Source organism: Salmo trutta, chromosome 15, assembly GCF_901001165.1.
Source record: "Salmo trutta chromosome 15, fSalTru1.1, whole genome shotgun sequence".
Classification (NCBI taxonomy): domain Eukaryota; kingdom Metazoa; phylum Chordata; class Actinopteri; order Salmoniformes; family Salmonidae; genus Salmo; species Salmo trutta.
In genome coordinates, this window is record NC_042971.1 from 11891190 (window position 1) to 11903513 (window position 12324).

The following is a 12324-nucleotide window of genomic DNA, read 5'->3' on the forward strand; positions in this document are numbered from 1 at the left end:
AGCACAGCAAAGTGTGTGTGTGTGTGTGTGTGTGGTATGCGCGCAGATGACTGTCTCCCAGCTCTAACCTCAGAGGCTGTGTTTTTTTGAGACCACTAAACCTATGGATGCTGCTCTCTGATAATGCCATAAGCTAAGTCCCCATTAAACAACTCACATCAGCCTGCCTCTCTGTGGCCGGGGGCCCATGGCAACGGTAATAGAACACATGTCTGCTGTGCTGTGAGGGAGACTGTGAGACAATGTGCTGTTGGTACATGTGGCTGGAACCAGCAGCAGCACCCAAGGAGAGCAGGGCTCTCTCTGTCTCTCTCTGTGTCTCTCTGTGTCTCTCTGTCTCTCTCTGTATCTGTCTCTCTCTGTATCTGTCTCTCTCTGTATCTGTCTCTCTCTGTATCTCTCTGTGTCAGCGCAGGGCTCTAGCTATTGTTTGTCAGTCCCAGAGCCTAGGTGTTGAGTAATAGCAGACAGATGTTTTCCCCAGTATACCTTCCTCTCCCGACCTCCCCTCTATTTTCCACAGGCTCTGGGGCGGGTCAGGCGTGGCAGCCCGCTGATGTAAGGCTGCCTAAGATCTTGGCTTGGATGGCAGCCCTGTCTGTCTGTGGAACAGGCCTAAAACCAGCCGTTTTTTAAGATGAGGTTCAATTTATTTGTCAATTGTACACAAGGTCCAACCACTTCTGCTTTATCCCAACCCCTCTAAAAGACACACATACGGTACATATACAGGTTGGAGCAGGGGACTGCCACAACCCTCCGGTTGCCAGCTCACTTCCCATCATTTTTCCGGTCAGACCCGGGATTGAACTGGCAACCCTCCGGTTTTTGGCTGGCCTCTCTAACCGGTAGGCTACCTGCCACCTTATTCACTCCCAGGGCTCTCACGGGTTCCATGTTTGATGAGGGCTCAGGCTCAGCCAGTGTGTGGGTCTGCTGATAGCACTGTGCTTAAGGGTGATCTACTTGTATAGAGCCTACGCAGGGCTGGCTATTCCCTGTACCCCCCTATAGGAAGACATGGCTCATGACTGTTGGGATGGAGCTCTGTGTTTACAGTGTGCCTCCATGCATGAACATGTTGCAGGGGCTGAGCTGTGGGCTCTGACTGTTGACACACTGGCAGGTGAGCGGGCGTGTGTGTGTGTGTGTGTGTGTGTGTGGCAGAGCAGACTAAGGGGGAGGGGAGGGATGGAATGATTTAAGTTCAGTCAGTCTCCAAAACAGGAGGGAGGGAGGGTCTCTGTCTGTCTCTACCCTCTTTGTTCTCTCTCTCACACAGCTTTACATGAATGCAAACAGCCAGGCAGGAGTTGTGCAACACAGTAGCTCACTCACTTTATGTGCACCAGATGCCTACTTCAGCAACATGATAGCAAAGTTATTATGGATATAAATAGTCGTTTTATAAACCATTAAATCGTGCTTTAGCTGACCTCGGTGGAATTTAAGCAAAATTGTAGAACAGGCAAAGTTGTAAATAGGCTGCAATTGCTATACTGAATGTTTCCAGAATGTTATGACGTCCAATTGTTGCTAGCATTTAATTGTTGCTGCCATTTCTGTCTTTCTCGATTTCTCTCTTTCTCTCACTCTCTTTTTCGTTCACCTTTTTCTTTTGCTCTTTTTTCTTTCTCTCCCTTTCTCAAATTCAAGTGTTAAAATTCATATTGCTTTATTGGCATGAAATACAATTTGTAGATATTGCCAAAGCAGTATAGTGGTACAGCATTTCAGTAAATACACTACAATGCAATGAAGTTAATGAAATACAGTTCCTTTCAGTAGTAGTAATAATAGTACATATATAATCATGTGTACAGGTACAACACTACTGCTGTTGTACTGTGTAGTCTTCTATTGATACATTAAATTAAATAAAAATTATAAAAAAAGAATGGCTAACAAATAAATAAACTGTACATGGATGATGGTTACACTATGTATTACTTGTAAGTTATATAAAATGTAAATTCTATAGTGAATTAATGGTCATGGGATGTCCCTCAGGTTATGGCAATCGTATACATATCTGGAAGTAATATTTGCGGTTTCTACCTCACCCAGAATAATTCCCAGCTTATTGTCATTAGTAAATGCACAGTTGGGAATTGGTTTGAGATATTTTATAGAAAAAATTCTTATTTGGGAGTATTTCTCACAGTAGAGGAAGAAGTGCATCTCTGTCTCTACCTCCCCTGTCGTGCGGTGACCACATTGACGCTCCTCTTTGGGTAGTCATTTTGTGTCTCCCTTTTTGTCTATAGCCAATTGGTGCTCAGTGAGCCTGTGATTGGTCAGGAGCTGTCTCTGTTTTGTATTTCTGACAGTGGAACTATTCTGCCAATTTATTCTCTTTTTACATTTTTTATTTTACCTTTATTTAACCAGGTGGGCCAGTTGAGACCAAGTTCTCATTTACAACTGCGACCTGGCCAAGAGAGAGCAAAGCAGTGCGACACAAACAACACAGAGTTACACAGGGGATAAGCAAACGTACAGTCAATAACACAATAGAAAAATCTATATACAGTGTGTGCGCAAATGTAGTAAGATTAGGGAGGTAAGGCAATACTTCGCCACTATGGCCTATATAATTACAATTTAGCATTAACACTGGAGTGATAGATGTGCAGATGATGATGTGCAAGTAGAGATACTGGGGTGCAAAAGAGCAAAAATAAATAACAATATGGGGATGAGGTAGTTGGGTGGGATAATTTACAGATGGGCTGTGTACAGGTGCAGTGATTGGGTAAGCTGCTCTGAAAGCTGATGCTTAAAGTTAGAGAGGGAGATATAAGTCTCCAGCTTAAGTGATTTTTGCAATTCGTTCTAGTCATTGGCAGCGGAGAACTGGAAGGAAAGGCGGCCAAAGGAGGAGTTGGCTTTGGGGATGAAATATACTTGCTGGAGCGCGTGCTATGGGTGGGTGTTGCCATAGTGACCAGTGAACTGAGATAAGGCGGGGCTTTACCTAGCAAAGACTTATAGTTGACCTGGAGCCAGTGGGTTTGGCGACTAATATGTAGCGAGGGCCAGCCAACGAGAGCATACAGGTCGCAGTGGTGGGTAGTATATGAGGCTTTGGTGACAAAACGGATGGCACTGTGATAGACTACATCCAATTTGCTGAGTAGAGTGTTGGAAGCTATTTTGTAAATGACATAACCGAAGTCATGTATCGGTAGGATAGTCAGTTTTACGAGGGTGTGTTTAGCAGCATGAGTGAAGGAAGCTTTGTTGCGAAATAGGAAGCTGACTCTAGATTTAATTTTGGATTGGAGATGCTTACTGTGAGTCTGGAAGGAGAGTCTAGTCTAACCAGACACCTAGGTATTTGTAGTTGTCCACATATTCTAAATCAGAACCGTCCAGGGTAGTGATGCTAGTTGGGCAGGCGGGTGTGGGCAGCGATCGGTTGAAGAGCATGCATTTAGTTTTACTAGCATTTAAGTGCAGTTGAAGGCCACGGAAGGAGTGTTGTATGGTATTGAAGCTCGTCTGGAGGTGTGTTAACACATTGTCCAAAGAAGGGCCATAAGTATACAGAATGGTGTTGTCTGCGTAGAGGTGGATCAGAGAATCACCAGCAGCAAGAGCGACAAGAGTCGGCCCGAGAATTGAACCCTGTGGCCCCCCCCATTGAGACTGCCAGAGGTCCGGACAACAGGCCCTCCGATTTGACACACTGAACTCTATCTGAGAAGTAGTTGGTGAACCAGGCGAGGCAGTCATTTGAGAAACCAAGGCTGTTGAGTCTGCCGATAAGAACGTGGTGATTGACAGAGTCGAAAGCCTTGGCCAGGTCGATGAAGACGGCTGCACAGTACTGTCTTTTAGCGATGGTGGTTATGATATCGTTTAGGACCTTGAGTGTGGCTGAGGTGCACCCATGACCAGCTCGGAAACCAGATTGCAAAGCGGAGAAGGTACGGTGGGATTCGAGTTGCTGCGGGGGGTGCAGAGCTGTTGGCCGGGGTAGGGGTTTTTGAAGGCCAAATAGCAATTGAGTTTATTCTGTGTTTTTGTGTAATTTTCCCAATTTGTCAAATAGGTTTTTATTTCTGTAACAATGGGATTTGATTTCCGTGTGTGTATGAAAAATAGGTTTGTTTAGTGTTTTTAACAGCTGACATAGGGGACTCTTTTCAGGGTTCAGGTCTTTGGTTTCTAGTGCTTTGAATTGTAAGGATTTTTTGGGGCTTCATTTCAAATGGTGCCAAAATGTTAGTCCTTTTCTTTATATTTACAATTATAAAGGGAATCTTCCGAATTCTGCTCTGCATGCATTATCCGGTATTTTCTTTTTTATATTTAAGATTATTCTGCAGAATTCTGTATGTAGATTTTCTTTTGGGTTTTTCTCCCAATGCTCATAATCGTAATTACGGGTTGAACCCCAAACCTCGCTTCCATTATAGCGCAAAAGTTAAAATTACACTATTGAATATTTTGCACCAAAATTGGATAGGATTTTTGAGAATTGTATTTTTATGGAGTACAATGCTTTGCGGGCTGTTTCTTTTAGTGCATTCACTGCCAGACCAAATCCACCAGAGGCACAGATTTTTAGTCCAAGGTAGTTGGGTATGTTCAACCATGGTATTTCCTCATTTGAAGGAGTGTCTGCTGCTCTGATTCCTCGCCTTTTACTGGAAAATCACGACTTTGGTTTTCTGAAAGTTGATATGTTGATTGCCCAGTTGATGCTGTATTCCCAAAGTGTTAAGTTGTTCCTGTAGACATGGCTCTATTGATGACAGTAGGGCAAGGTCATCTGCGTAGAGGGTGAGTCCAGGGGCTACAGATCGGTCCAACAACACTGCTAGTTCGTTGATGTAGACCTTGAACAAGGTTGGATTTAAACTGCACCCTTGTTTCACCCTTCGCCCTTGTGCAAAAAACTATTTTATTTTATTGTTCAACACTACATGTGTTTGTTTAATACTATATGTGTTTGAGTAAATTGATTTTATGATGTTGTATACTTTTCCCCTTTTGGAGGGTTTTGTAGTATAATCCATAATGCCATATGGAATCAAAAGCATTCTTAAAATCAACAAAACTTGCAAATTCTTTTCCTCTGCTTTTCTGATGAACATGCTTTGTGTGTCGTCTGTTCTGTGTTTGGGGTAGAAAGCCCAATTTTTCTTTTGCTGAAAGCATTATGTTGTGTAAGGAAGGTCTGTATTTGGTTATTGAGAATACAGCAGAACAGTTTCCCTATGTTACTGGTGACACTTAGTATCCTATAGAAATTAGGGTCTAGTTTGTCACCTTTTTATATATATATGTGGGTTACGAGCCCCTGGTTCCAAATATCAGGGAAGCAGCCACTCTCCAAAACCAGGTTGAATAGTTTTAATAAGTTCTCCTGCGGCTCAGTAGTACTGTGTTTAAGCATTCCATTCCTGATGCTGTCAGGACCACATGCCTTTCCAGGCTTTGTATTTTCTTTGACAGTTCAGCCTGTGTAATTTGGTGTTCAATTTGGTTCTGGATGTTTTTAATTGTGTGTTCAAAGGAGCTGAGATTTTTCTTGCATATTTTTGGGGTCGTCTGATGGTATTATTCCATAGAGACTTTCAAAAATAAATCTTTCAAATGTTGCCATTTTGAATGGCTAGGTCATTCCTCTGTTTTCCATTTAGACCATTCCATTTCATTCAGAACTGGTTTCCATCAACGGGTTCTTCAATCTCTTTCAGATTTCTCAAAATACTCCCAACGTCTCTATCCTGTGGTTGGTGACATATTCTATTTGATAAAGATCCATTTTTTTCCTTATGAGATTACATTCAGCATTTAAAAAAATATATTTTTTGAGGTTTCCAATTAGAACAGTTTTTTTTTTGCATAAATGGGGTTTTGTGGCTGCTTTATGATAATCTAATTACATTTATTTACAGCCAAATTTATGTTGGTGGTTTGGGCTGAATATAGTTGAAAGGAAATCATTGATACAGGTTGTAATTTCTAGGCAGCGCAATGCTGTGTTTTAAGTGTGTTGAAATGTCAGGGGCCCATATGTATGTTTGATTTACATGAATCAGTGAACAGGGCTCTGTTTGTGTGGTCTTTGGGTGGAGAAGTCTTTTCAAAAAGACTGGCAGTGGTCAGACAGTAGTGTTGGTGGTTCGACAGTGAATGCCCTAATGGAGGAAGGGTCCAAGTCTGATATTGCTTAGTCAACCACACTGGTCCGAAGAGCTGAGCAGTAGCTGAACCTTCCCAAACAATCCCCTCTAATCATGCCATTAATAAAATACAGGACTAAGGCTCGACATACTGTAGATGCACCAACTCCTTTCCATTTTTGTTCACTACCTGGTCTGGGCTATTTCTATTACTAGTGATGGGATGGGTATATGGAGGGATGTCCAAATATATATCTATAACCCTCTGGGTCTACACATTCAAGTTCAGAACCGGTTTTAGTATTATATTATCTACACAAAAGCACAGTTCCCTCCGCTTGAAACGGGTTGTTCTCTTTTTGGACATGATCATCAAACTGATCATCATAGCAAGAGGAATCTGAGGGAGAAGCATACACTGCACCTATATAGAAATCATTGTCACTAAGGATTGTGCGTTTTGAGTTTTAACCAAGTGTGTCCCTTTTTTGATTTGGCTCAGTGAAAGGACCTGTTAATACCATATGATCATTCCTCCCGAGACCCTGTTCGGTTTTATATTTTAATGGTGGAAGTAGAATTTCCCTATAGCCTGAAGGACATTGAGTATCTATACTGAACAAAAATATGCAACAATTTCAAAGATTTCACTGAGTTACAGTTTATATAAGGAAATCGGTCAATTGAGAAATTCATTCATTATGGATTTCACAGATACCAAAAAAAAAGGTAGGGGTGTGGATCAGAAACCCAGTGAGTATCTGGTGAGACCACCATTTGCCTCATGCAGCACGACACATCTCCTTCGCATAGAGTTCATCAGGCTGTTGATTGTGGCCAGTGGAATGTTGTCCCACTCCTCTTCAATGGCTGCCAAAAATGTCCCAGATCATCCATGGCCTGCATACTCACCCGGACTGCATGTCACCCATTGAGCATGTTTGCGATGCTCTGAATCGACGTGTCCGGCAGCGTGTTCTAGTTTTAGCCAAAAAAGCCGATACCGATTTAATCGGCCGGTTTTTATTTTTTATTTTATTTATTTGTAATAATGACAATTACAACAATACTGAATGAACACTTATTTTAACTTAATATAATACATCAATAAAATCAATTTAGCCTCAAATAAATAACGAAACATGTTCAATTTGGTTTAAATAATGCAAAAACAAAGTGTTGGAGAAGAAAGTAAAAGTGCATTATGTGCCATGTAAGAAAGCTAACGTTTAAGTTCCTTGCTCAGAACATGAGAACATATGAAAGCTAGTGGTTCCTTTTAACATGAGTCTTCAATATTCCCAGGTAAGAAGTTTTAGGTTGTAGTTATTATAGGACTATTTCTCTCTATACGATTTGTATTTCATATACCTTTGACTATTGGATGTTCTTATAGGCACTTTAGTATTGCCAGTGTAATAGTATAGCTTCCATCCCTCTCCTCGCTCCTACCTGAGCTCAAACCAGGAACACATCGACAACAGCCACCCTCGAAGCAGCGTTACCCATGTAGAGGAAGGGGAACAACTACTCCAAGTCTCAGAGCGAGTGACGTTTGAAACGCAATTAGCGCGCACCCGCTAACTAGCTAGCCATTTTACATCGGTTACACCAGCCTCATCTTGGGAGTTGACAGGCTTGAAGTCATAAACAGCGCAATGCATTGCGAAGAGCTGCTGGCAAAACACAGTAAAGTGCTGTTTGACTGAATGCTTACGAGCCTGCTGCTGCCTACCATCGCTCAGTCAGACTGCTCTATCAAATCATATACTTAATTATAACATAATAACACACAGAAACACGAGCCTTAGGTCATTAATATGGTCGAATCCGCAAACTATCACGTTTATTCTTTCAGTGAAATACGGAACCGTTCCGTATTTTATCTAACGGGTGGCATCCAAGGACAACAAAGTCAAGGTACTGGAGTGACCATCACAAAGCCCTGACCTCAATCCTATAGAAAACTTGTGGGCAGAACTGAAAAGGTGTGTGCAAGCAAGGAGGCCTACAAACCAGTTACACCCGTTCTGTCAGGAGGAATGGGCCAAAATTCACCCAACATATTGTGGGAAGCTTGTGGAAGGCTACCCGACACGTTTGACCCAAATTTAAACAATTTAAAGGCAATGCTACCAAATACTAATTGTGGGTATGTAAACTTCTGACCCACTGGGAATGTGATGAAAGAAAGGCTGAAATAAATCATTTCACATTCTTAAAATAAAGTGGTGATCCTAACTGACCTAAAACAGGGAATTTTTACTAGGATTAAATGTCAGAAATTCTGATAAACTGAGTTTAAATGTATTTGGCTAAGGTGTATGTAAACTTCCGACTTCAACTGTACATAAGAAATGAATACACAAAAAAATGTATAACTCTTTCTTTCTCAGTGGCTCTTGGGCGTAACCAGGCCTTGAAGAGAGAGAAGCCCAAATGGAAGAGTGACTATCCAATGACGGACGGCCAGCTGCGCAGTAAGCGGGATGAGTTCTGGGACACTGCGCCCGCCTTCGAGGGCCGCAAGGAGATCTGGGACGCACTCAGGGCTGCCGCCCAGGCCTTCGAGAGCAACGACCATGAACTGGCCCAGGCCATCATCGACGGGGCCAGCATAACATTGCCACACGGTACGACACACACCAAACATATCTACTCCTTTATCAGCTCTGTCTATCTGCCCCCTCTCTTTGTTAGCCTGTAACATAACACTGCCACATGATACGTCACACATTCCATAGACCCCTGCCCTCTTTCAACTGTCCCCTCACTGTTATAGCATAACACTGCCTCACGGTATGAAACACACACACCATCTCTCTATAGCAGACATGACACATCTATCAGCTCTAGCCCTCTCTGTTCTACGTCTGTCACGATGATTCAACACACACACACACACACACACACACACACACACACACACACACACACACACACACACACACAGCCCTCTTTTTCTGCACACCATCCGTGTCATACTTTTCTGACTATTTTGAGGAAGTGTATACTGGCTACGGCTTCTCAAAATGGACAAACAGTACTATTGCTGCTTTTTTCTCTAGTTTTTCAAGTGAAGGTCCTTTCAGGGAGTGTAAGCACACTTGTTCAGCTAGCTGAAGCATGCTGACGGCTTAACCTCTCTAGGGTATGTGGGACGAAATCGTCCCACCTAGTCAACAGCCAGTGGAATCGAGTGGCGCGATATTCAAATACCTTAGAAATGCTATTACTTCAATTTCTCAAACATATGACTATTTTACACCATTTTAAAGACAAGACTCTCGTTAATCTAACCACATTGTCCGATTTCAAAAAGGCTTTACAACGAAAGCAAAACATTAGATTGTCAGGAGAGTACCCAGCCAGAAATAATCACACAACCATTTTTCAAGCTAGCATATAATGTCACAAAAACCAAAACCACAGCTAAATGCAGCACTAACCTTTGATGATCTTCATCAGATGACACTCCTAGGACATTATGTTATACAATACATGCATGTTTTGTTCAATCAAGTTCATCTTTATATCAAAAACCAGCTTTTTACATTAGCATGTGATGTTCAGAACTAGCAAACATACCGAAAACTTCCGGTGAATTTACTAAATTACTCACGATAAACGTTCACAAAAAACATAACAATTATTTTAAGAATTATAGATACAGAACTCCTTTATGCAATCGCAGTGTCAGATTTTAAAATAGCTTTTCGGCAAAAGCACATTTGCCAATATTCTGAGTAGATAGCTCGCCATCACGGGCTAGCTAATTTGACACCCACCAAGTTTGGCGTACACTAAACTCAGAATTACTATAAGAAAAATTGGATTACCTTTGCTGTTCTTCGTCAGAATGCACTCCCAGGACTTCTACTTCATCCACAAATGTTGTTTTGGTTCAAAATAATCCATAGTTATGTTCAAATATCCTCTGTTTTGTTCTTGCGTTCAAGACACTATCCGAACGGTGACGCGCGGATGCATGTCGTGACAAAAAATTTCGAAATATTCCATTACCGTACTTCGAAGCATGTCAAACGCTGTTTATTAATGAGATTTTTTTTTTATGCGATTTTTCTCGTAAAATAGCGATAATATTCCGACCGGGAGACGTCTTTTTCGTTCAAAGACTGAAAATGTAAAATGGACTCTTCACGTGCACGCGCGCACTAGTCTCATTTTCTCAGATCGACCACTATCCAAATGCACTACTGTTTTTCAGCCAGGGGCTGCAAAGTCATCATTCAACGTTCTGGCACCTTCTGAGAGCCTATGGGAGCCTTAGAAAGTGTCCCGTTACAGCAGAGATCCTCTGTTTTCGAGGGTATAGAAGAGGGTATAGAAGGCCAAGAAATGGTCAGAGAGGGCACTTCCTGTACAGAATCTTCTCAGGTTTTGGCCTGCCATATGAGTTCTGTTATACTCACAGACACCATTCAAACAGTTTTAGAAACTTTAGGGTGTTTTCTATCCAAATCAAACAATTATATGCATATTCTAGTTTCTGGGCAGTAGTAATAACCAGATTAAATCGGGTACGTTTTTTATCCAGATGTGAAAATACTGCCCCCTACCCTAGAGAGGTTAACACACCTGGCTGATTCGTGGAGTCCATTTTGGAGAGAGAAATGCCGCGGGATCTTTTGTGACCACAGGACCTCGGTTTAACATCTCATTCTAAGGACTCTGCAGGGCAGGGTCCCTGTCACTACCCTGGGGCATTGGACTCTCCTTAGAGCAGAGGAAAGAGTGTCCCCTACTGGTTCTCCAACCTTACTGTATCTTCACGGGTGGTCTCTCGATCAGACCCAATCCTGTTTAACTTCAGAGGAAAGCTGGCTGGGTGGTATGCCGGTTGGCTTTCCTGAGTCTTTTTGAGGCCTTCCTTTCTCTTATCTCGTCACACCATTACGTTGTCTCCATCTCTGTTTTGTCATCCAATTTCTCTGCATGCGAGGCAGCACGCCCCCGCTTCTATATACTTCCCTACCAGCTGAAGCTGTCTGTCTGTGGAGAGGAATATTACATAGTCTCTTTAATCCCTCCTCCCAGACACAAACACAGACAGACAGACAGACCAACACATCCATTCGTCCCCCTGCAGCCTTGCTGATTGTGAGGCCGGCTGTTGAACAGAACCAATTAGCTCTATGAAGATAGTCCAACTGTCCTGCTCTGAAGTTACACTGCTGCAAAGAGTCAGAGAGCGGCCGGCAGGCTGAGATACTGTAGAATAGATGGAATGAGCCATCAAGGTTAAGGTCAGCCTAGTGTTTGTCCATATTAGCCTGCCCTCTGCTCTCCTCTTTGACTTCTGCTTTGAAGTCAGGTTCACCACCCTCTACTCATCTTTTTGGTCTCTCACCAAACATACTGCTAAAAGGTTTGTGTGGTGCCTGCCTTGGCGCTGCTCTGGGAGTGGTTTGAATCTGAGCCTTAGAGACAGCAGGGGAGAGTGGTTTGATCTGTACAGTGGCAGACAGGGTGAGCTCACCTTTAAGTCCATGCCCAACACAGAGCCCAGAGAGAAAGAGAAGGAGATGGGGATAGAGAGAAGATGAGATGGGGAAAGAAAGAGAATGCCTGTATCTCAAGAATAACGTTTTTTATTTTTATTGTCCTTTTGTTGGAACAGCATATGTGGGAACTCCTTCAAGACTATTGGAAAAGCATTCCAGGTGAAGTTGGTTGAGCGAATGCCAAGAGTGTGCAAAGCTGTCAAAGCCAAGGGTGGCTTCTTTGAAGAATCTCAAATATAAAATATGGTTTGATTTAGGGTAGGGGGCAGTATTTTGATGTCCGGATGAAAGGCGTGCCCAAATTAAACTGCCTGCTACTCAGGCTCAGAAGGTAGGATATGCATATTATTAGTAGATTTGGATAGAAAACACTCTGAAGTTTCTAAAACTGTTTGAATGATGTCTGTGAGTATAACAGACCTCATATAGCATGCAAAAACCTGAGAAAAATCCAACCAGGAAGTGTGGAAATCTGAGGGTTGTAGTTTTTCAAGTGATTCCCTATCCAGTGTACAGTGATTTAGGGTTAATTTTGCACTTACTAAGGCTTCCACTAGATGTCAACAGTCTTTAGAACGTTGTTTCATGCTTCTACTGTGAATATGGAGCGAACAAGAGGATTTAGAAGTTGATGACTGAGAAAATGACATGAGCTCAGA

The 12324-nt window shown here is 42.4% G+C and overlaps 1 protein-coding gene across 1 annotated transcript in view; it reads left to right on the forward strand.

Annotated features, from left to right (window-relative positions):
• Positions 1-12324, forward strand: part of LOC115148489 (ubiquitin domain-containing protein 2) — a 67626-nt gene that overhangs the window by 26845 nt on the left and 28457 nt on the right. The window contains exon 2 of the mRNA XM_029690416.1: positions 8537-8773. Coding sequence (XP_029546276.1) covers positions 8537-8773 — 237 coding nt within the window. The remainder of the gene's footprint in view (positions 1-8536; positions 8774-12324) is intronic.